The 25,255-nt window shown below is 40.8% G+C and overlaps 1 protein-coding gene and 1 pseudogene across 1 annotated transcript in view; both read right to left on the reverse strand.

Moving 5' to 3' along the window:
• BRMS1L (BRMS1 like transcriptional repressor) overlaps positions 1-16,593 on the reverse strand; it is a 49,764-nt gene extending 33,171 nt beyond the window's left edge. The window contains exons 1-4 of the mRNA XM_010365325.2: positions 15,897-16,593; positions 10,704-10,794; positions 9,084-9,211; positions 7,257-7,336 (exon numbers count right to left, since the gene is read on the reverse strand). Coding sequence (XP_010363627.1) covers positions 7,257-7,336; positions 9,084-9,211; positions 10,704-10,794; positions 15,897-16,038 — 441 coding nt within the window. The 5' untranslated portion in view covers positions 16,039-16,593. The remainder of the gene's footprint in view (positions 1-7,256; positions 7,337-9,083; positions 9,212-10,703; positions 10,795-15,896) is intronic.
• A 4,029-nt stretch (positions 16,594-20,622) lies between these two features.
• Positions 20,623-22,318, reverse strand: LOC115897575 (annotated as a pseudogene).
• Between the last annotated feature and the right edge of the window lie 2,937 nt (positions 22,319-25,255).

A 25,255-nucleotide genomic window follows, 5' to 3' on the forward strand; every position in this document is an offset into this window, starting at 1 on the left:
CTCCCACATAATAATAGTGAGAGACTTTAACATCCCACTGTCAATATTAGATCAATGAGACACAAAATTAACAAGGATATTCAGGACTTGAACTCAGCTCTGGACCAAGTGGACCTAACAGACATCTACAGAACTCTCCACCCCAAATCAACAGGATATACGTTCTTCTCAGCACCACATCATACTTATTCTAAAATCGACCACATAGGCCAGGCACGGTGGCTTACGCCTGTAATCCCAGCACTTTGGGAGACCGAGGCGGGCGGATCACAAGGTCAGGAGATCGAGACCATCCTGGCTAACAAGTGAAACTCCATCTCTACTAAAAATACAAAAGATTAGCAGGCGTGGTGGCCGGCGCAGGTAGTCCCAGCTACTCCGGAGATTGAGGCAGGAGAATGGCGTGAACCAGGAGGCGGAGCTCGCAGTGAGGTGAGATCGCGCCACTGCACTCCAGCCCGGGGTACAGAGATAGACTCCGTCTCAAACAAACAAAAAAAGGCCAGGGGCAGTGGCTCACGCCTGTAATCCCAGCGCTTTGGGAGGCCAAGGCGGGTGGATCACAAGGTCAGGAGATTGAGACCATCCTGGCTAACATGGTGAAACCCAATCTCTACTAAAAATACAAAAAATTAGCTGGGCATGGTGGCGGGCGCCTGTAGTCCCAGCTACTCAGCTACTCTGGAAGTGGAGGCAGAAGAATGGTGTGAACCCGGGAGGCGGAGCTTGCAGTGAGCCGAGATCACACCACTGCACTCCAGCCTGGGCGACAAGCGAGCCTCCATCTAAAAAAATAAATAAAAATAAAATAAAATAAAAAGTTAAAATAAAAATAAAAAATAAAATTGACCACAGAATTGGAAGTAAAACACTCCTCAGAAAATGCCAAAGAACGGAAATCATAACAAACAGTCTCTCAGACCACAGTGCAATCAAATTAGAACTCAGGATTAAGATATTCACCCAAAACTGCACAACTACATGGAAACTGAACAACCTGCTCCTGAATGACTACTGGGTAAATAACAAAATTAAGGCAGAAATAAGTAAGTTATTTGAAACCAATGAGAACAAAGACACAACATACCAGAATCTCTGGGACACGGCTAACGCAGTGTTTAGAGGGAAAATTATAGCACTAAATGCCCACAGGAGAAAATGGTTAAGAGCTAAAATTGACACCCTAACATCACAATTAAAAAAACTAAAGAAGCAAGAGCAAACAAATTCAAAAGCTAGCAGAAGACAAGAAATAACGAAGATCAGAGCAGAACTGAAGGAAAAAGAGACTCAAAAAACCCTTCAAAAAAATCAATGAATCCAGGAGCTGGTTTTAGATAGATCACTAGCCAGACTAATAAAGAAGAAAAGAGAGAAGGATCAAATAGAACCAATAAAAAACAATAAAGGGGACATCACCACTGATCCCACAGAAATACAAACTACCATCAGAGAATACTATAAACACCTCTATGCAAATAAACTAGAAAATATAGAAGAAATGGATATATTCCTGGACACATACACCTTCCCAACACTAAAGCAGGAAGAAGTCGAATCCCTGAATAGACCAATAACAAGTTCTGAAATGTAGGCACTAATTAATAGCCTACCAACCAAAAAAAAGCCCAGGACCAGATGGATTCACAGTCAAGTTCTACCAGAGGTACAAAGAGGAGCTGATACCATTCCTTCTGAAACTACTCCAAACAACAGAAAAAGAGGGAATCCTCTCTAACTCATTTTATCAGGCCAGTATCATCCTGATACCAAAACTTGGCAGAGACACAACAAAAAAAGAAAATTTTAGGGCACTATCCCTGATTCATATCAATATGAAAATCCTCAATAAAATACTGGCAAACAGAATCCAGCAGCACATAAAAAGCTTATCCACCATAATCAAGTCGGCTTCATACCTGGGAAGCAAGGCTGGTTCAACATACACAAATCAATAAACGTAATCCATCACATAAACAGGACCAATGACAAAAACCACATGATTATCTCAATAGATGCAGAAAACGCCTTCGATAAAATTCAACACCCCTTCATGCTAAAAACTCTCAATGAACTAGGTATTGACGAACGTATCTCAAAATAATAAGAGCTATTTATGACAAACCCACAGCCAATATCATACTGAATGCGCAAAAGCTGGAAGCATTCCCTTTGAAAACCGGCACAAGACAAGGATGCCCTCTCTCACCACTCGTATTCGACATAGTATTGGAAGTTCTGGTCAGGGCAATCAGGTGAGAGAAAGAAATAAAGCGTATTCAAATAGGAAGAGAGGAAGTCAAATTATCTCTGTTTGCAGATGACATGATTGTATATTTAGAAAACCCCATCATCTCAGCCCAAAATCTCCTTAAGCTGATAAGCAACTTCAGGAAAGTCTCAGGATACAAAATCAATGTGCAAAAATCACAAGCATTCCTATACACAAATAATAGACAAACAGAGACCCAAATCATGAGTGAACTCGCATTCACAATTGCTACAAAGATAATAAAATACCTAGGAATCTAACTTACAAGGGATGTGAAGGACCTCTTCAAGGAGAACTACAAACCACTGCTCAAGGAAATAAGAGAGGACACAAACAAATGGAAAAACATTCCATATTCATGGATAGGAATAATGAGTATCGTGAAAATGGCCATTCTGTCCAAAGTAATTTATAGATTCAATGCTATTCTGATCAAGCTACCACTGACTTTCTTCAAAGAATTAGAAAAAACTCCTTTAGAGTTCATATGGAACCAAAAAAGAGCCCATATAGCCAAGACAATCCTAAGCAAAAAGAACAAAGCTGGAAGCATCATGCTACCTGACTTCAAACTATATTACAAAGGTACAGTAACCAGAACAGCATGGTGCTGGTACCAAAACAGATATATAGGCCAATGGAACAGAACAGAGGCCTCAGAAATAACGCCACACATCTACAACCATCTGATCTTTGACATATCTGACAAAAACAAGCATTGGGGAAAGGATTCCCTATTTAATAAATGGTGTTGGGAAAACTGACTAGCCATATGCAGAAAACTGAAACTGGACCCCTTTCTTACACCTCATACAAAAATTAACTCAAGATGGATTAAAGATTTAAACACAAGACCTAAAACCATAAAAACCCTAGAAGAAAACCTAGGAAATACCATTCAGGACACAGGCATGGGCAAACACTTCAGATGAAAACACCAAAAGCAACGGCAACAAAAGCCAAAATTGATAAATGGGATCTAATTAAACTAAAGAGCTTCTGCACAGCAAAAGAAACTATCATCAGAGTGAACAGGCGACCTACAGAATGGGAGAAAATTTTTGCAATCTACCCATCTGACACAGGGCTAATATCCAGAATCTACAAGCAACTAAACAAATTTATAAGACAAAAACAACCCCATCAAAAAGTGGGCAAAGGATATGAACAGACACTTATCAAAAGAAGACATTTATGCAGCCAACAAACATGAAAAAAAGCTCATCATCACTGGTCATCAGAGAAATGCAAATGAAAACCACAGTGAGATACCATCTCACACCAGTTAGAATGGTGATCATTAAAAAGTCAGGAAACAACAGACGCTGGAGAGGATGTGGAGAAATAGGAAAGCTTTTACACTGTTGGTGGGAGTATAAATTAGTTGAAACATTGTAGAAGACAGTGTGGCAATTCCTCAAGCATCTACAACCAGAAATACCACTTGATCCAGGAATCCCATTACTGGGTATACACCCAGAGGATTATAAATCATTCTACTATAAAGAAACATGCACATGTATGTTTATTGCAGCACTGTTCACAATAGCAAAGACTTGGAACCAACCCAAAGGCCCATCAATGAAAGACTGGATAAAGAAAACGTGGTACATATACACAATGGAATACTATGCAGCCATAAAAAAGGATGAGTTGATGTCCTTTGCAGGGACATGGATGAAGTTGAAAACCATCATTATCGGCAAACTAACACAGGAACAGAAAACCAAACACTGCATGTTCTCACTCATAAGTGGGAAATGAACAATGAGAACCCATGGACACAGGAAGGGAGACATCACACACTGAGGCCTGTCGGTGGGTGGAGAGCTAGTGGAGGAATAGCATTAGGAGAAATACCTAATGTAGATGATGGGCTGATGGGTGCAGCAAACCACCATGGTACATGTATACCTATGTAACAAACCTGCACGTTCTGCACATGTATCCCAGAACTTGAAGTATAATTTTTTTAAAAAGTAATTTTTTTTAAGTTGTTACTTAAAAAATAAAATAAAATTGGGGCCAGGCATGGTGGCTCAAGCCTGTAATCCCAGCATTTTAGGTCAAGGTGGGCGGATCACCTGAAGTCAGGAGTTCGAGAGCAGCTTGGCCAACATAGTAAAACCTCGTCTCTACTAAAAATACAAAAAAAAAAAAAAAAAAATTAGCCAGGTACGGTGGCACATGCCTGTAGTCCCAGCAACTTGGGAGGCTGAGGCAGGAGAATCGCTTAAACCCGGGAGGCAGAGGATGCAGTCAGCCAGGATCATCACACCACTGCACTCCAGCCTGGGCAACTGAGTAAGACCTTGTCTCAAAAAAAAAAAAAAAAAGAAGAAGAAGAGAAGAAAAAGAGAAAAGTAAGAGTATCAAGTCACAGAGTTATCAAGACTTATGAGACTAAAAGCAATAGAAAAAGATACTGTGATGCTGGTGCAGAAATAGCCAAACAGAACAAATGAAACAAATGGAATAAATGAAAAAAGTTATTAACAGGCCAGCTCATACATGGGCATTTGATATACAAAAGAGAGAAAATTGCTGATTTGTGGGGAAATAAGGGTGTATGTAATAAACAGTGTTGGCATTACCTATCCATATACACAAAAAAATAAAATTAGAACCATACTGTTTTTTTTTTTTTTTTGACCCAGAGTTTTGCTCTTGTTGCCCAGGCTGGAGTGCAGTGGCACGATCTTAGCTCACTGCAACCCCCACCTCCCGGGTTCAAGCGATTCTCCTATCTCAGACTCCCGAGTAGCTGGGATTACAGGTACATGCCACCACGCCCAGCTAATTTTTGTATTTTTAGTAGAAACAGGGTTTCATCATACTGGTCAGGCTGGTCTCAAACTCCTGACAAATAGAGAATCAAATCATGAGTGAACTCCCATTTACAATTGCTACGAAGAGATTAAAATACCTAGGAATACAACTTACAAGGGATGTGAAGGACCTCTTCAAGGAGAACTACAAACCACTGCTCGAGGAAATAAGAGAGGACATAAACAAATGGAAAAACATTCCATGCTCATGGATAGGAAGAATCGATACCATGAAAACGGCCATCAGGTGATCTGCCCGCTCAGCCTCCCAAAATGCTGGGATTACAGGCATGAGCCACCACATCCAGCCTAGAACCACACTTTATACCATACACAAAAACTAATTAAAGGTAGTTTTGCAATCTAAATGTTGAAAGCAAAATGTCAACTTTTAAAGGAAAATACATCTTTCTACCTCAAAATAGGAAGACACAAAAAGCACATCCTTGGCTCACACCTGTAATCTCAACACTTTGGGAGTCAAAGCAGGAAGACTGTTTGAGCCCAGGAGTTCGAGACCAGCCTGGGCAACATAGTGGAATCCCTTCTCTACAAAAAATTTTTAAAATTAGCTGGATGTGATGGCATGCATCTGTAGTCCCAGCTATTCAGGAGGCTGAGGCAGGAGGATGGCTTGAGGCCAGGGGAGAAGAGGCTGCAGTGAGCCATGATCATGCCACTGCACTCCAGCCTGGGTAACAGAGTGACACCCTGTCTCAAAACAAAAGAAAACAAAACACATCCCATAAATAAAAAGATAATAAATTCAACTACATTAAAATGTAAAACTTCTTTGCAGCAAGTGATCAGAAAGAGTGAAAACATCGTACCACCTGGGCAAAAATATTTGCAAAGTATATAACCAGCAAAGCATTTATAGCCAGAATATATAAAGAACTTACATAGTCAGTGAGGAAAAGACTAAAAGCCAACACAAAGGCAAGAAATACAAACAGGCACTTCATAGGAAAAAATATCCAAGCAGCTAGTAAACACCAAAAAAGATAATCAATCTCAGTTGTAATTATGAAAATGAAACAATGAGCTCTATCATTTTATACCTAACTACTCTTAGTTTACAGCATATTAAAGTGACAGAAGACTCGTTATAGAACTTGTCCTCTTATTTCTACCTGTATATCTATAATCTTGTCTTGATTTGATAAAAAGTTATCTGCAAAATGGGCACTATGGGGTTTTTTTGTTTGTTCTTGTGGTAGCTATTATTTCTAAGACAGGGTGTCACTCTGTTACCCAGGCTGCAGAGCAGTGGCACAATCACAGCTCACTGTAGCCTCAACCTCCCAAGAGCAAGCAATCCCCCCACCTCAGCCTCCTGAGTAGCTAGAACTACAGCCACCTGCCACCATGCCCAGCTAATTTTTCTATTTTTTTCTAGAGGCGGGGGTCTCACTACGTTGCCCAGCCTGGTCTCGACCTCCTGAGCTCAAGCAATCCTCTTGCCTCAGCCTCCTAAACTCTTGGGATCACAGGTGTGAGCCACTATGCCTGGTGGGCACTATGTTTTGTAAATGCTATAAATATTTTTAACCCATTTATGCCTAGTGTTCCATTACTGAAATGTTAAGCTTGTGGGAATTATTTATATCCTATTGCTCAAGGTCATCACCAAGATCTGATTTTTCACACACACACAAAATTGCAACCTTCAGCATAAATGGGTTAAATGCAAAATAAACAGAACATATAGAAAAATACACCTTTTTTTCCCCATAAATAGAGAATTCTGCCTAAAGATGTGGAAATAGGTCTAGACTGACGAAAACTAATTCTATAGCTCAAAATCCTAACTGCACCATTGGGTGTATATTTTGTAAGTAAGTCTAATCCACATTATACTAATTATACTAATATTTTCAATAATGCCAGGTGACATAATCATTGCACAGTCTTTGTAAAGTAACAGCTGCAAAACTTCTAAAATTATTTCAGGTTTTTTCTATGGTCCTTTCTTTGTGTCCTATCTCCAATACAGCTTCCAATGCAACTCTATTCTTTTTTTTTTAAATCACACACAAATGATGAGCTAAAGTACTATTTAATTTTGTTTTACTTAGTTTACTTTTTTAACTACTACACTCAGAAAACGCTTGAAGAGATGAAATTAGCTTAAAAGTTATGCAAAATGACAGTACCTCACAATGCTGGCGAGAAGCTTGAATTTCACATTCATATTTGTTCTTTACAGATTCTAAGCAGAGCTCTCTATAGATTCCTGCAACCAAACACAATTACTCTGATTATGTTAGCAATGAGGAGTTCCATTATCACTTCCCTACAGGAATTCTGTCCTCACTGTATTTAATAAGATGGATCAAGAAAAAATTGAAAAGTGAGTCTAACTTTATCTTTAAAGACGAAAAATAAAAAGGCTCACTTAAAATACATATCCAAAAAGATTAGAAATTAAGAGTTTAAGAGCTAGAAAGAAACTGTACTGCTAGTTTTTGTTCTTAACCTATTCTTCTAAACATTACTCCTAAATGTTTGATACAGAATGATCAAAATGAAAATAAAACTCTTTTCCTATGAAAAACAATCTCTCGAGTTTCTCAAAATAGAAATGGAGACAATAAACTCTGGTGTCATCAATCACATATACTCAGAGTAACAGTTAGATACTATACCCCACCAAAACCACTTTTTTTTTAAACTATTATTTTCAATCCGAAGCTTCCATGAGGAGTAAATGTATATAAACTGATATAACAAAATCAATTATGTTTGGAGTGCTCCTGACAGGACTTTATCTGGAGGAAAGATACCCAAGATAGTTTAACTTAGACCTAACAGGACAATAGTATAAAATAGGTAACATGGCCATGCAAATATGTCACTACAAAAACGGCACGGAAAGAGCTCTGGATATGTATTCTAAGCTTTATGCCATGGTTGGCCCTAGAAATGTAATTATCTCTCTTTGTATAGTAAAGGCAAGAGACAGATACCTGGAACTATGTCATCAGCAACACATTCACACACACTACTCTGCAAAATCAAAATATAAAAGAGGCCAGAGTAGAAAAGTAAATAATCAACTCAAGTATTATTTCCTGATCATCCATGTAACCTAAAAGAACAAAGAAAATTAGGGATATTTTTGCTTCTAAGTCAATATGTCAATATGTAAGATAGCAGTGAAGAGTATCATATCATCCACATAATACTAAGCACTCAAAAATAAAATTTGGTTAAAGGAGGGTTTAGTAAAAAGAACTTATTATCAACAATGCCTTAGGTATTATCTAACAGGTACATAAGGATCAATTAGTGCCACATAAGAGAAAAACAACCAGCATCTCCACTAATTAAAGTTTAGTTTTTGACTATGAAAAACCATATATATCCCTTGATTATGAGTGCTAGGACATGATACTGAGGCTGGATCCCACTTACAAACATAAGACTGAAATGTAACCATACAAATATAGTGCATCTTTGTTTATTCGTAGCCACAAATGAGTAACCAAACTTATCAAAGTAAAAAAGAAAAAATAAATTATCTAGTTTAAGGCAAGTTTCCTGTTCTATAATATCCTGATCAAAGATTTTAAAATTTTTTTATAAATTAGAAAAAATCCTATCACTCTTACATATTAAAAAAAAACAAGAAATTAAAATTAAACTTTAATTTCTCTAATAGGGAATTAAAGTGTGATAGTAACAGTCTCTCTTAATGAAAGTATCATGGTTTCCAGTTGTTTCACCACATGTGGAACTATCTTCTCAACAATACTATAAGCAACTTGAGGGTTTTTTTTCTTTAATCCCCCACAGCATCAGAGCAAAGCAAGAGGTAATTAATAAATATAATGACTGTGAGCTAACTGAAAGTAAAATATTCTGGTCGATGTAAATATGCTTGTAATCCCATCAATATAAAACACTTATTTGATAAACACCTTTTAAAGCTATTGAAGAGTTTACATTCTATACATGGAAAAGATTCTTCACTTTCCTACCTGCTACCTTTGTACGAATTTGCATATTTTCCTGTAAAGTTGCCAGCGGTTCCAAGTATTCTGGTGCTTTTCCAGCTATGACTTCTTGTAGTTTTGCATCCACCTGACTTAATCGTTCTTTATAAAGTCTTAACAAAGCAAAAAATTAATATGTTAATTTAAAAATCTCAACAAAGGCTAACAATGTGCCATTTCTACACATTATTTGTTCCTAATATCATTTATATTCTAACAATCTATCAAATGTATTTTTGCCTTGATCTCAAGCAGAGAACTGTCACATTATTTGACTTTATGCACATAATCACAAAATAGATATCTATCATGTTTAAAGTATCACTCTTTAATGGTCAATTACCAATACAAAAACTAAAATTGAAATAACTACTTTTTGGCACTATTAATTTTTGTTTTCGTTTTAACCACAGAACAATAAAACCAATTCTAAGACAAAAGGTCATTTAAACACTGAGTTTAAAAGAAACAAAGAAATCATTTTGAATAGACATTACCAGTTGTCAAAATAAATAATTACTTGGCTTCTCTCTACTTTTCCTGAAAAGGAGTCAGTATTACTGTAGTCAGCCTACTTAATTTTATTTATTCTTCTTTTCTTTTTTTTTTTGAGACAGAGTCTCGCTCCATCCCCCAGGTGGAGTGCAGTGGCGCGATCTCGCTCACTGCAAGCTCTGCCTCCAGAGTTTGTGCCATTCTCCTGCCTCAGCCTCCCGAGTAGCTGGGACTATAGGCGCCCGCCACCATGCCCGGCTAATTTTTTTTTTTTGTATTTTTTAGTAGAGACGGGGTATGACCGTGTTAGCCAGGATGGTCTCGATCTCCCGACCTCCTGATCCACCCGCCTCAGCCTCCCAAAGTGCTGGGATTACAGACGTGAGCCACCACACCAGGCCCAGCCTACTTAATTTTTTAAAAGAACAAAGAGGAAGTAGACTAATGAAGGTAAAACCAATGTCTTTATGACCTGACGTATTAAGTTTGTTTCAACTACAAATGAAGAAGCCATAACAAAATTAGTTGCTCAATGACCAAGGAACTCAAAAATGGGGCAAGAGGTTCCTGTTACTCACAAATATTCTAATTTGCCAGCTGTCACACCAATACCTTTAGAGTATGATACAACTCAGTGTTTATTTTTGGCAATAATCCTGCAGGACAGAATTTTTTTTTTTTTTTTAAGACAGGGTCTTACTGTGTTGCCCAGGCTGCAGTGCAATGGCACGAGCACAGCTCACTGCAGCCTTGACCTGGGTTCAATCGAACCACCTGCCTTAACCTCCCAAGCAGCTGGGACCACAGGCACATACCACCACATCTAGCTAAATTTCAAGTTTTTTGTGGAGACCAGGTCTTCCTATGTTGCCCAGGCTGGTCTCCAACTCCTGAGTTCAAACCCACAAAAAACCCCTGCCTCCAAACCTTCAGTTTAACGAGGTCTTTAGTAGACAAACAATAGCTGAGCCTCTTTCAAATTGGTCAGTCCCATAAAATACAAAATACAAAAGGAAAAACAGCTGAGACTGAATCTAGTTGCTCTTGTGCTAGTATACAAGTGACAAGGTTGAGATTCAGTGACAACAGCCTTCTAAAGTCACTACTTACTGATCTTTGAGATCGGTAAACTGTTTTTCAAGATTGGACATTTCATCCAAACATTCCATTCTTCTTCTTTCACAGTCTTCATCATCCATTTCTGTTAATAAAAACGCAAATATAAAAGATAAACTTAATTTTCAAATTTATCTGAACATCTCAAATATATCTGAACGTAATTCAAATAGGAAGAAAAACTGTAATATGAAGGCAAGACCTAAATTAAGCCTTAAAAGAAAATAAACATTTATCAAAAATAATAACTTCTGCTGGGCATGGTGGCTCATGCCTCTAATTCCAGCAGTGTGGAAAGCCAAGGCAGGAGGACAGACTGAGCCCAGGAGTTCGAGATCAGCCTGGACAATATAGGAAGATCCCATCTCTACAAAAAAAAAAAAAAGATATTAGCTGGGCACACTACCATGAGCCTGTAGTCTCACCTACTGGGAGGCTGAGGCAAGAGGATCACCTGAGCCCAGGAGTTGGAGGCTGCAGTAAGCCATGATTGTGACATTGTACTCCACCTTGGGTGACAGACTGACCTAGTCTGAAGAAAAAAAAAAAAATCCACTATAGATTTAATCTAAAATACAGATAAGTATATAAAACTATACTGGTCTCTAGACCCTCTTATTTTTATTCATTTTTAAATCACTTTAAAGGACTGACTATAAGCTATGACTATAAAGTAATTAGCCCACTTTTGGTTTGTTTTCCACCACCTCACCAGAATGTAGCACCAAAATGATTGTGTCCTTTAAAGGCTAACATTGCTCAAAAACACTTTTGGATTCTTCTTTCCAACTGCTCACATGGCTGATTTGCCAGTCATATAAAAAAAGAAAAGTGGCCAGGCGTGGTGGCTCATCCCTGTAATCCCAGCACTTTGGGAGGCTGAGGCCGGAGGATTGCTTGAGCTCAAGAGTTCAAGACCAGCCTGGGCAAGATGGTAAAACCCCATGTCTACTAAAAATACAAAACTTTGCCAGACATAGTGGTGGATGCCTGTAGTCCCAACTACCAGAGAGACTGAGGTGGGAGGATCGTTTGAACTTGAGAGGCAGAGGTTGCAGTGAGCCAAGACTGCACAAGCCTGGGCAACAGAGACCCTGTCTCAAAAAAAAAAGAAAAGTGAAAGAAAGGCCAGGCACAGTGGCCCATGCTTGTAATCCCAGCACTTTGGGAGGCCAAGGCAGGTGGATCACCTGAGGCCAGGAGTTCGAGACCAGCCTGACCAACATGGAGAAACCCCGTCTCTACTAAAAATACAAAATTAGCTGGGCGTGGTGGCACACGCCTGTAATCCCTGCTACTTGGGAGGCTGAGGCAGGAAAATCGCTTGAACCCAGGAGGTGGAGGTTGCGGTGAGCCGAGATCGTGCCACTGCACTCCAGCCTGGGCAACAAGAGCGAAACTTCATCTCAAAAAAATAAAAAAAGAAAGAAAAAGAAAAAAGGAAACTAATCTTATTTTGTTTACCACAGGCTCTCCTGGTCTGCCATTCCTATGTTCCCATTGTTTTGTCTCTCCATGTTACCATCAGTCAGTGAGAAAGAGGCAAATGAGGATGAAAATACAAACTTTTTAAGGAAAGCAACTGTTAATTACCAGGTCTGTCCTATAGTCCACATTTTCTATGTTCACATCACATATATTCATTCATCAAAATAACTGAAGCACAAAATGATCTGCATCTTGATCTTCATCAAATAAAATCAAACTATGAGAAAGAGTTAAATCACGTTCAATTATTTTTATATAACAAGGAAGGCTATGACTTTTTTTCTAATTTTCTAAAACAGATTAAAAATATTTCTGGCTCTTGATTGCTTACTTCTTGGCTGCTTAAAACTTGGTCCCTCAAGATGACTCATTATCCAAGTTCTTTGGACAGTACAGGCTTTTCTGTAGCCTTAGAATTTGCTCAGTACCAACATTTGAGAAGAAAACACTGTGAAAGTTTAACATGAAAGACATATGGTAGAACAGAGATGCTTTAACAGAAGCAAGTGCAAAATGTATTTAAACAATTTCTTTGCACTTAAACTTTTGACTTGCAGTTCAAATTATTACCACATTCTTCAAAAATTAAGTTGTCCATTATTTTCTGGGATGGAATTTTTAAAAGTTAAAAATCACAACAGTCAACATAAAAATTATAGGGGGAAAATTTTAACAAATGGAATTTTATGAGATCCTAGCTCCTATCATAAATGCAAGAACATTTGAAGATAAAATACTTTAGATCTAAGAAATATATTCACAAACAGTCCAGGTGTGGTGGCTTATGCCTGTAATCCCAGCACTTTGGGAGGCAGAGGCGTGTGGATCACTTGAAGTCAGGAGTTCAAGACCTGCCTGGCCAATGTGGCAAAACCCCATCTCTACTAAAAATACAAAAATCAGCCGGGTGTGATGGCGGATGCCTGTAATCCCAGCTATTCAGGAGGCTGAGGCTGGAGAATCACTTTAACCCAGAGGCAGAGGTTGCAGCGAGCTGAGATCATGCCACTGCACTCCAGCCTGGGTGACAGAGTGAGACTCTGTCTCAAAAAAAAAGAAAAAAAAAAGAAAAAGAAATATATTCCCACACAGTCTAGATGTTCTCCTTTCTCTATATTCCCCACTTTTGAAATCTCACCTACTTTCAAGGCAAGGCAGATGACTTACAAATTATTCTCCCCTTCCATATCAGGCAGGTTCCAATGTCACACTTGCATTTGTCAGTTGGGCATTCTTAAACATACTGCCATCACTCCAAAAGCAACATGTCGGCCAGGCACGGTGGTTCACACCTGTAATCCTAACACTTTGGGAGGCCGAGGCGGGCGGATCACCTGAGGTCAGGAGTTCGAGACCATCCTGGCCAAGATGGTGAAACACAAAAATTATCTGAGCATGGTGCTGCATACCTGTAATCCTAGCTACTCTGGAGGCTGAGGCAGGAGAATCGCTTGAACCCCGGAGGTGGAGGTTGCAGTGAGCTGAGATCACGCCACTGCACTTCAGCCTGGGCGACAGAGTGAGACTCTCTCAAAAAAAAAAAAAAAGCAACATAACATGTCTGGCCGGGCACGTTGGCTCATGTCTGTAATCCCAGCACTTTGGGAGGCCAAGGCAGGTGGATCACCTGAGCAGGAGTTCAAGACCAGCCTGACCAATACGGTGAAACCCTGTCTCTACTAAAAACACAAAAAATTAGCTGGGCGTTGGCGGTGGGCACCTATAATCCCAGCTACTGAGGAGGCTGAGGCAGGAGAATTGCTTGAATCCCGGAGGCAGAGGTTGCTGTGAGCCGAGATGGCGCCATTGCACTCCAGCCTGGGTGCCCAGAGCAAAACTCCTTCTCAAAAAAAAAAAAAGAAAAAGAAAAAAAAAGGCCAGGTGCGGTAGCTCACGCCTGTAATCCCAGCACATTAGGAGATCGAGGCGGGTGGATCATGAGGTCAAGAGTTCGAGACCAGCCAGGCCAATATGGAGAAACCCTGTCTCTACTAAAAATACAAAAAGTTAGCTTGGTGTGGTAGTATGTGCCTGTAATCACAGCTATTCGGGAGGCTGAGGCAGGAGAATTGCTTGAACCTGGAAGGTGGAGGTTGCAGTGAGCCAAGATCATGCCATTGCACTCCAGGCTGGGCAACAGAGCGAGACTCCGTCTCAAAGAGAAAAAAAAAAAAGCAACATGTCTGAAATACTCTTATCTTTCACCTTCATCTCAAGTCTTTCACTTTTCTATTTCTGTTGATGCTACCGCCACTCTCCTTGTATCTTGGTTTCTCTCTTACCTTCAATCCTAAACTTGCATTCATCAATCCTGTTTTGTGCTTTCTTTGAAATCCCTCACATCTATATTTTCCTGTTCCTTTCCAACCTCAAGTCCTTTTCCCAAGGTTTTCACGCTGTTGAATAAGCCCTAAACTCTGGCCCTTGTACTTTTTCTTACATTCCTCTCCCTATAGGGATACCCACAACCCCAACCCAAATTCTACTCATTCTTCAAGATAATTAAAGTAATCCCACCTTCTTCAGCTAGGCTTTGTGACCACCACCCAATACTGAAACGATTTCCTATGCCTCTGAATTTCCACAGCAATATTTAGTTAAGCATTCATTTGGCAATTTAATCAAGTGGTGATGCATGACAGCTCTTTAAGTGAGCCCAGATAATAACTATTTATCCCTCATATTGAGTACTATCCAGTGCTGCACAAAGAAGTCACTCATAAATATTTTTGGATGGCTGATTTATTGATTGAAATTATATCCTTCCACGGAGATATGCTTTGCAAGGGAAACATGAAAAGAGGGCACGTGGGTGATACTAGGCTGTCATCAACCTATCATCTAATGCTTCCTTTACATGACCAAAATCAGGCCAAGTCAAAGAAGTCAGTCTCATCTCCATCATTTCAATCGAAGGAAAATAATCCCGGTAATCACAAATTCCATTTCACTTTGGAATATACATTCCTAAAAGTTTGCAAAATTCATTTGTGGTGTTAATCTGCCCTCCTTCTCCCCTACCCCAAAATAATTTAAAACAGCCCAAAGTTAGAAAAAAATTGAAGGGAAGAAAAGACTTGGAGAATTTTCAACGCTGCCAAAACTCAGCCAATTTATAAGCATATGAAGATCCAAAATGAGCCCGAATGTTGGTCCCTTCCTCTCAGTCTTGCAAACTTCAGGGAGCTACTGAACCGGACAGCTCTCAAGTTAGCCCCCGAAAAGGCACTGATTTTAAAAGTGCTGACCGGCAAGTTGACTTGGAAACTGAAGTTAATTACTAAGCCGACACTCGGCCCCGGCAACCCACTAGCGTTGAGAAGTGAGGGTTGCAAAGCCGAAAATAGGGAAAGCGGTCGGTGGGCTGGGGAGAGGAGGTATTTCCAGTTTGTCGGCTGCGGGAAGTTCTCCGCCTCGGCCGGTCGCTCCAGAGCACCACCGGGGGCAGGACTGCGCCGCGTTCGGGAGCTGAGCAAGCCCAGGCCCGCCCCGCCCCGCCCCGCCGCCGAGACCCGTCATGAACCAGACAGCGCCCAGCGACCGGTCCGGGTGCAGCCCAGGGCCCGGAGCCAGTCTCCGCCCCTTCCCTCTGTCCCCGCCCCGCTTTCCCAGCAGGACGCAGCCGCCTGGCGTGCAGAGAGCGGCCTGTCGCGCGCTGGGCGCCGGGACTCAGGGTCCCAGCCCTGCTGGGTCGCGCACCTGAGCTATCTCCATCCTCGGAGACCGACGAGCTCTCAGTGTCCTCGTCCTCGGAGCTGCTCCCCTCATTTTCGGCGTAGTCCACCTCCATCTCATCGTGATGGTTGGTCTCCTTCTTGTCCCCTCGGGAATGGACCGGCATTTTCAAGCCGCGCCGCCGCTTCCCACTCCCGGCGCCCAGCCCGGCCACCGCCGCTTCAACGAAGGGCGCGCGGAACGCCCCGACCCACCCAGCGGCCGAACCTGCTCGCCCCCTTGGCTCCTCCCCGCCCCCGGCCCGGGCCTCACAACCTAACCCGCAGGCTCTGCGATGGGAGCTCTGCCATTGGCGGAGGCCGTCCACCGAGCCAGAGGGCGGGGCTTGCCCTGGTCTGGTACGATTGGTTGTCCTTAATTACGACGCGGCTTTCCGATGCTTGCCGGGAGTTGTGGTCCGTAGGGCTCAGACCTGCAGGGGCTGCACGCTTCCATGCCTCGGCAGCCCTGATCACTTCTTCCTTCTGGACTTCAAGTCCCACAAGGCACGAAAGCTGACCCTCTGGATCGCAGTTTATAAACTAAACAGAAACAGATTGTGCGAATTTAGTGTGTATTTATCTATTTCCCGCCAAGTGATTGTCTGACCTGCCTGACCATCCGAGATGTTACTGTCAGATGTGAAAATGTCTTTTGCCTAAAAGGATCTTTGCCTGCTCATTGAGCCTGGGGACCTGGAGAACCGTCTTTTTTACTAAGTACCTTTATTACCTACCACTAATAAACTGTTTTATTTAATTATTAACTATAGACGATACCTTGCAGTTTCTATGTTGCGCAAAAATCTTTATTCTTGAAACTTTTACAATACGGAAAGTAAGTTAGTTTTATATTGGCATTTTCAATCTAGTATTTTTTGCATTTATTTTTTACTAGATGCAGTCGCAAAATGTCATCGGTCCTGATTTAACTTTAGTTTTCAATGAAAAATACATACTTAGTGAGATGTACTTTCTCAAAAAAAGGGTACATAGACAAGGAAGACTCAGTAACTCATTAATTGACCACTTATCCTCTCTATCAGGTATCTTGGTAAGCTCTTTACATGAGTTTATTGAGTTTAATTCTCAATTTAATAGCCCTGAGTTAGGTGTCATTGTTATTCCCATTTTACAGATAAGGAAACTTCATTTGCAGACCAATCTTAAAACTATATTTTACCCCTTATAATGACAGGGTTTCTTCTTGAAGTGGCAATTTGCTATTGAAAAATAGTACCGGCCGGCAGGGTGGCTAACGCCTGTAGTCCCCACACTTTAGGAGGCCAAGGTGAGCAGATCACTTGAGGTCAGGAGTTCGAGACCAGCCTGGCCAACATGGTGAAACCCAATCTCCAGAGGCTGAGGTGAGAGAATCGCTTGAACACAGGAGGTCAAGGTTGCAGTGAGCCGACATCACACCACTGCACTCCAGCCTGGGTGACAGAGTGAGACCCTGTCTCCTGTCTCAAAGAGAAATAACAAAAGTTCATAGAATATTGTGGATTGTATAGCACTGCATTCTCAAAGACAAGGGTCAAAGATACGCAGTTAAATTTGCAATTTTATTTAGTTATCTATCTATCTATTTAGAGACAGGATCTCGGTCTGTGGCCCACACTGGAGTGCAGTAGCAACCTCAAATTTCTGGGTACAAGCGATCATCTCTCCTCAGCCTCCCAAATACCTGAGACCACAGGCACATGCCACCATGCCCAGCTAATACTTTCTTTTTTTTTTTTTTTTAGTGACAGGGTCTAGCCCAGGCTGGTCTCGAACTCTAGTCTCAAGCAATCTGTCTGCCTCAGCCTCCCAAAGCACTGAGATTCCCAGGTGTGAGCCACTGTGCCCGACCTAGATTTGTAATTTAATGACAGAAAACTTTTAAGTTCTACACATCTCTTACACAGTAAAATACAAAATAAGGGATGTGTATTATATTTAGTGTCAGCCTACTTCTCTCTTTCTCATTGTACAGTATTCTCCAAAATTGAACTCCTTATAGTTTCTAAACACACAAGCTGTTTCCCGTTTCAATGTCTTTGCACATTCTATTTCCTTTACAACCCTGTTCCTCTCTTTTCTTTTTCAAAGCCACTTTTTAGACAACACACATCACCGTCAGCACCTCTACCATTCAAGGCGCTCCTGTTCCTTCAGGTGACTGCTGTATTTTGAAATTTGCAAGTTTATACTTGTTCCTATCACAATATATTGTAAATTGTTTAGCAAATGCATCTCATCTATTGGATTGTGAGTTCCTTGAGAGCAGAGGCTGTCTTAATCTGAAATGCAAATACAAAGGCATTTGGTAGTCAGGCAGGTCAAGTTACAAGATGTAAGCTTTACATGAGTGGTACGGATTAAAGGGGGCAGCTGCTTTTGGCCCCAGCCAATTGTTACTACCTGAGAATTTTGGCCTACTGATGTCAGACCTTCTGATTTCAAAGAGAAACCAGAAATTTGGATCTCTATGTGAAATATCTAGAACTATAAACATTATCTCAAGTGATGTTTTTTGTTTTGTTTTGTATTCTTTAAACTTCAGATCAAACAAAAACAGCTGTGGGTAAAATCCCCGGCCTCTAAATATTTGTTATATCAGCAGCTATCAGAGTGTGTGCTAAATCATAACACTTAGATTTATGGTGACTCAATGTGCCAAGTGTGTTATGTGCTTTAAGTACATTAATTCACTGAATCCTCATAACAATCCTGTAAAGTCGATACTATTATGCCCTCCATTTTATAGATGAAAAAACCGAGGCACAGAGCAGTCACAGTACTTGGCCAAAGTCACACTGCTACTATGTAACAGATCTGAGATTTGAACTTGAGCAGTCTGACATAAGAATCTGTGTGCAACCACTGGCATACAGTGTGCCTCTCGTGGTTGCTGTTTCTGCTGTTCCAGGAAAAACAGAGGGAAGGTGGAAAGGAGGAGGCATGGGTTCTTGCCCTCATTCTCCTGGTAACCAACTGATAAAGTTTGGCAAACCACATAATCTCTGATCTGTTGTAAAATAAGAAGTTTGCAGTGTATTAACTTTAAGTTCTCTTCCAGCTCTACAATTCCTGTCATCATTAAGTTTATTTTTAAGGCAGACAGAATAATAGGAGAGTATGCAATTAGAGTTGCATGAGAGTATTTTGCCTAAGGTAAGAGTTTCTCTCACCTCCTCTCAAACAGATTTTAGAAAAGATGCTTAGGCAATGTGAGAAGAACCGTAACAGGGAAAAGTTAATAAGGCTAAAAAATAATTTTGTTGATTTAGAAAATACAAAATAAAAAAAGTAATGGAAGCAGAATGAAGTTTCCTGAATCAAGGCAGTTAAAAGGGTAATAATGATAATTATTATATTATTATTATTATTACGCAGTTGGGAGGTCCAGGATGCCTTACATTTATGTAGCACTTCACATTTTACATACGGCCTATACAAACATTAGATATATTTTAAGTCTCACTTTTTAGTAATCCATCCATATTTACATATTTGTAGGGCTCTGAAACTCATAGCCAGTCATCATCAAAATCTCCTACATCTTCATTCTCTTCCCTGAACTATTCCCTCAATATTCTTGTTCTAAAGGAAATATGGCTCTCCCTTAGGACCTTGCTTCCTTTGTACCCTCCTCCTCCTCCTGAGCCTTGTCATGGAGTAGATATGCTCCTCGTTCTCCTTTTTTCATCCAGAGGCTCCTGCTTCCCTCTTGCCTAAAATCTGCCAGTTTGTCATCAGGATATACCACACAGTATATATGTGGGTGTCATCTATGTACCCCAGGGTCACTCCCTCTCATGTTCTGAAGAATTTAGCTCCTGGCTCAGTGTCATTCTCTCCAGTAACACGCCTATCATAATTGTTGGTAGGTAATCCCATAGCACTCCATCTCCTTCTGGGTTTGCTCTGGTACAAAGTAGACATATAGTAATGTTGGCATTTTCCTTGGAGTTTTCCTCCCCTATCTTCTTCGGGGTATACTATTTTTCTAGTCTGTTTTGTGTAATATTTTAAGTCATAAATATTTAAACACAGAGAAAGGTATTCAGAACATTGCATATGTAACACAGTACCTACCTCTCAGCTCTGTCAAATCTTAGCATTTTACATTTGCTTCTCAATCCTAATTCTCTCCTTCCCTTTCCAGAGTAATCATTATCCAGTTTTTGGTTACCATGTGCTTTTGGTTACCCATGCATCTATACATACTATTTTTGTATATGTATCCAAAAATAATGTATAGTATTGTTTGGCCTGTTTAAAGTGCTCATATTTTTATTTTATTTTAATTAATTAATTAATTTATTTATTTATTTTAGAAAAATTTTGTGGTTTTATTGTACCGTGAGGCATTGAAACATCTGAACAAATCAATGTCTGGGTGGTGAGGCAGCTTCTTTCTCTTCACTTCTTTGGGTTACTAGAGCAACTTGTCAGTAGATTAAAAAAAAAAAAAAAAGGACAACCTTTTGCATTACTTAAGTCTTTCCAGGCATGCGCCGGTACAACACAAACTTCTCTCCTCAGATGCAACTAGTCTAGCGTCCAGACATCATGCACAACACCTCGGCGGCAGCAGCGCACTGTGCCCACTCCCACCGCGGCCCTGCTCATCTGTGCATGATATTTGGAGCATCTGGAGGAGTGGGAATAGCACTGGGAAGAGGAGGGAGGAAGAAACAACGTGAGTGCCTGCTGAGAGGACGTCAGCCGAAGTTGTGCAGGGCGAGCCTAAACATGTCATTGGTGCAAACCCAAGCATTGTTGATGTTCTTTAATAGGAACATCTGGTGGAACCCCATGATGGGGGTCTTCATCTGCCTTAAGCTGGCCCACAGCCGTGCTGATGATGCAGCTATGTGGCGTGGGCTGATGGTCCTGTGCAGTGATGCTGTGCTGGATTTTCTGGAACGGAAGGCTAGACAACTTCTCCACAATGGGAGCTTTCCCCTGGAACGGTTGTCCTTCCCACTTAAGGCATGATATGTCAATGTAAATTGCGCCTAGTTGGGTTCTATCGTTATCAAATAACTGGTATTAATGTGGAATTTTATTCCACATTAGATTGGATCCAATCTGCTCCCATATTGGCATGTCTCCCTGGAGCGTCACCCGACCTCACGGAGACCCGAGGGACTGGCATGATGGCTGCAGCAACCCAGCATGGTCTCAAAGTGCTCACATTTTTAAGTGGTCTCATGCATTACATATGCTACAACTTGACTTTCTCCTCAGTGATGTTTTTGAGATTTACCCATTGTGATTTAGGTAGCTCTCATCCAGTTATTTTTACCTGCCATAACATGTTCAATTTAGTAAATATATTCTACTGAATGAATATTACAGATTACCCATTTACCTATTAATGGACAGGGAGGCTGCTCCCAATTTTTTCACTATTAAAAACAGTTTCTCAGACCCAGCACAGTGGCTCACGCCTGTAGTGCCAGCACTTTGGCAGGCTGAGGCAGGCGGATCGCTTGAGATTGGAAGTTGGAGACCAGCCTGGGCAACATGGTGAAACCCCGTCTCAACAAAAAATACAAAAATTAGCCGGGTGTGGTGGTGCGTGCCTGTAGTCCCAGCTACTTGGGAGGTTGAGGTAGGAGGATGGCTTGAGCCTGGGAAGTCCAGGCTCCAGTGAGCTGTGATTGTGCCACTTCACTCCAGCCTGAGTGACAGACAGAGTAAGCCCCTGTCTTTAAAAAATAAATAAGTAAATAAAACAGTTGCCTCGGTGAACATTGCATTTTTTTGTTTGTTTGTTTGTTTGTTTTTGTTTTTAGACAGAGTTTCACTCTTTTTGCCTAGGCTAGAGTGCAATGGCACCATCTCGGCTCACTGCAACCTCCGCCTTCCAGGTTCAAGCAATTTTCCTGCCTCAGCCTCCCGGGTGGCTGGGATTACAGGCGCCCACCATCAAGCCCAGCTAATTTTGTATTTTTGGTAGAAATGGGGTTTTACCAATGTTGGTCAGGCTGATCTCGAACTCCTGACCTCAGGTGATCTGCCCACTTCAGCCTCCCAAAGTGCTGGGATTACAGGGGTGAGCCACCGTGCCCAGCCTTGATTGAACATTGTTGTGTGCACCTTTTCTTCAGGCATAATTGTGAGAATTTCTCTAGGTCAGTGTCTCCAAAGTGAGAGGGGTATATTCAAGAACTGTATCCTGGGGGACAGGAAGGAAATATTAAAATATGTGTTTATAAAATTTTTAATTTCATCTTTGTTTGGAATACAGTAGGTATGAGGAAGCAGTTAGAATTCCAGGTTTTACTCTGATTTACCCTCATTATATTCCTTGTGCTTGTTTTTAGTCAGCAGACCCAGCTTCTGAAATAAAGCAAACGTAATTCCAGCTCTACCACATGGTGGGGCAGAGACATCAGCTACACAATCCATAAACTTTGTCTACTGATTGACTCAGGCCAAATGCTAGGAGTTGGAAAAACAAAGGACACCAGAGGCTGCTACTAATAGCTAATATCGAATCAGGATAAATATTCTCATCATTCAAACTAAAGGGGCTTTAGGACCTACACTGACAACTAGATGAGACCAACTTATAATTATTCCAACTACATGAAACTGTGATTGCAATGTTTTAAGAATGAAACAATCCCCCAGGCTCAGTGGCTCATGCCTGTAAACCCAGTACTTTGGGAGGCTGAGGGGGGCAGATCACTTGAGACAAGGAGTTTAAGACCAGCCTGGTCAACATGGTGAAACCCCGTTTCTTCCAAAAGTACAAAAATTAGCAGAGCATGGTGGCGCATGCCTGTGGTCCCAGCTACTTGGAAGGTGGAGGCATGAGAATTGCTTGAACCCAGGAGGCAGAGGTTGCAGTGAGTCAAGATTACACCACCACACTCCAGCTTGGGTGACAGAGCAAGGCTCTGTCTCAAAAAAAAAAAAAAAAAAAAAAAAAAAAAAAAAAAAAATTGCAAGCTGAACAATTGAGATGTTTATAGTGTTGGCTATTATTTGTGCTGCTAATCATCAGACCTCTTCAATCAGGGCATGACCAAGATTAACTTTTTCCTCCCAGATTGATGTGGATGGTCTAATGCTGTGGGCTTCATCTTCAACATCATCTTGTCCCTTTTTAAAATAAGTTTTCTGTTTGTAAACTGCTGATTTATTTGGAGCATCATCCCCATACACTTCTTGTAAAGCATCAGTGAGTTCACTATCCTTCCATCCAAGCTTCATCATAAATTTGGTGTTTGTTCTTGCTTCAACTCTAGCAGAATTCACATTGCTCTGATAGGGGCTCTTTACAAACTGATGTTTTATTCTTCTCAGTGCCTCAAACTAGATTCTGTTCAGACATGTTATAACAAGTTAATATAAGCTTATTTTGTTGAAAAAAAAATTGACATCTATAGTTTTGGGATTTTTCTTTGTTTTGTTTGTTTGTTTGTTTGATGAGATAGGGTCTCCCTCTGTTGCCTAGCTTGGAGTGCAGTGGCGTGATCACAGCTCACTGCAACCTCTGCCTTCCGAGCTCAAGCAATCTTCCTACCTCAGCCTCCCGAGTAGCTGGGACTACAGGCATGTGCCACCATGCCTGGCTAATTTTTATATTAGCCGTGGACAACATGTCTCACCATGTTGCCCAGGCTGGTCTTGACTCCTGGGCTCAAGCCATTCACCTGCCTCGGCCTCCCAAAGTGCTGGGACTACAGGTGTGAGCCACTGCACTCAGCCAGTTTTTTTGTTGTTGTTGTTTGTTTGTTTATAATACACATTTTTAATGAACTTTTTGAAGACCCCCTCATATGTCTGTCTCAATTCTTGGAAAGCAAGATTAACAACTAGTTTAGGTTGGTGATGTGAAACTTTATCATGGGGGACTCCATTTTGATTCTTAGTCTGATCTGTGGGGGCCTAGTGCAGGAACTTAGTCCAAAACAATAGCCTCCTATAATTTGTATTTAACCTGAAGTACTGTTCTGGATTCAATAGATTCATCGGTGAACAAATGAGACACAGCTTATTACTTCACATAACTTAGGGAAAAGTAGAGAGATAAATATTAAGCAGCTTTACAAACTGAGGTATGCTCTCTGATGGTGTTATGAGAGCATAATACAGAGACCCAATTGAGACTGGGAGTGGATGGCAGGTAAGGCTTCTCTAAAGTAGTAATATTTCAGCTAAGACCTGAGAGATGAGTAGGAGTTAGCACAGATTGGAATGAGAGGAAGGACATTATAAGCTGAGAGAATAGTATATGTGAAGGTCCTGAAGTAGAAAAACACTTGGCATATTCATGTTTGAGGAATAAAGAGACCACTGTGGATGGTTATTAATGTTCAAGAATGAAAGAGACACAAGGTGAGATTGATGAGATAAGCAAAGGCTTGATAAATTATGGTAAGGAAATTACAATTTTTTAAAAATCCTAAATACAGTGGATATTATTGGGGAGTTCGTAAGAGGAGAAGATAAGATTAGATTAGTGATAAAATTACATTGATTTGAGATTAGATCTTATAAAAAGATGACTGGTTGCTTCGTAGAAAATGATACTTTATCTCAATATCAATCAGATACTGTGATAAAATATTCTGACAGCTTAGACAGGTAGAGGCTGTGTGGGGGAAACAAAATAGACAAATTTGAGATATTTGGGAGGTAAGATTGACAAAACTTGATAGTAAATCAAATTTGGGGCATGAGAGAGAAGATTAAAATATAGTTTACATGTCTCCATATTTGAGCCATTTCCTTATGCTACTAAATAATATCAGCAGTCATTGCCTCAAGAAATCTCCTTGACATATTTTGCTTGAGTTCTATACTCACTGTGTATGATTTTCAGCTCTCTGTTCATAATAAATCATATTTCATTTAATGCTTCTTGACTTGTCTGTGAATGTTACTTGCTTTCTTTAAAAACTAAATATCGAAAGATAACTGAACACAATAAATCATGATCAATGCAATTACAACAGAAAGATATGGTCAGGCATGGTGGCTCATGCCTGTACCCAGCACTTTGGGAGGCCAAGGCAGGTGGATGGCTTGAGTACCCAGGAGCTCAAGACCAGCCTAGACAGCATGGTGAGACCCCATCTCTACAAAAAATACAACAATTAGCCAGGTGTGGTAGTTCATGCCCATAGTAACAGCTACTCAGCAGGCTGAGGTAGGAGATTCACTTGAGCCTGGGAGGTTGAGGCTGCAGTGAGCCGAGAATTGTGCATAGAAAGATATTACAAAACATATTGACATTGGAACTGATGTGCAAAAGCAATGATGGGTGAAATAGCTGGTCCCTTAGCATGAAGGCAGTGGTACCAAACCGTACTGATATTCATTGTATTCTTCATT

Source organism: Rhinopithecus roxellana, chromosome 5 (genome assembly GCF_007565055.1).
Source record: "Rhinopithecus roxellana isolate Shanxi Qingling chromosome 5, ASM756505v1, whole genome shotgun sequence".
Classification (NCBI taxonomy): Eukaryota; Metazoa; Chordata; class Mammalia; order Primates; family Cercopithecidae; genus Rhinopithecus; species Rhinopithecus roxellana.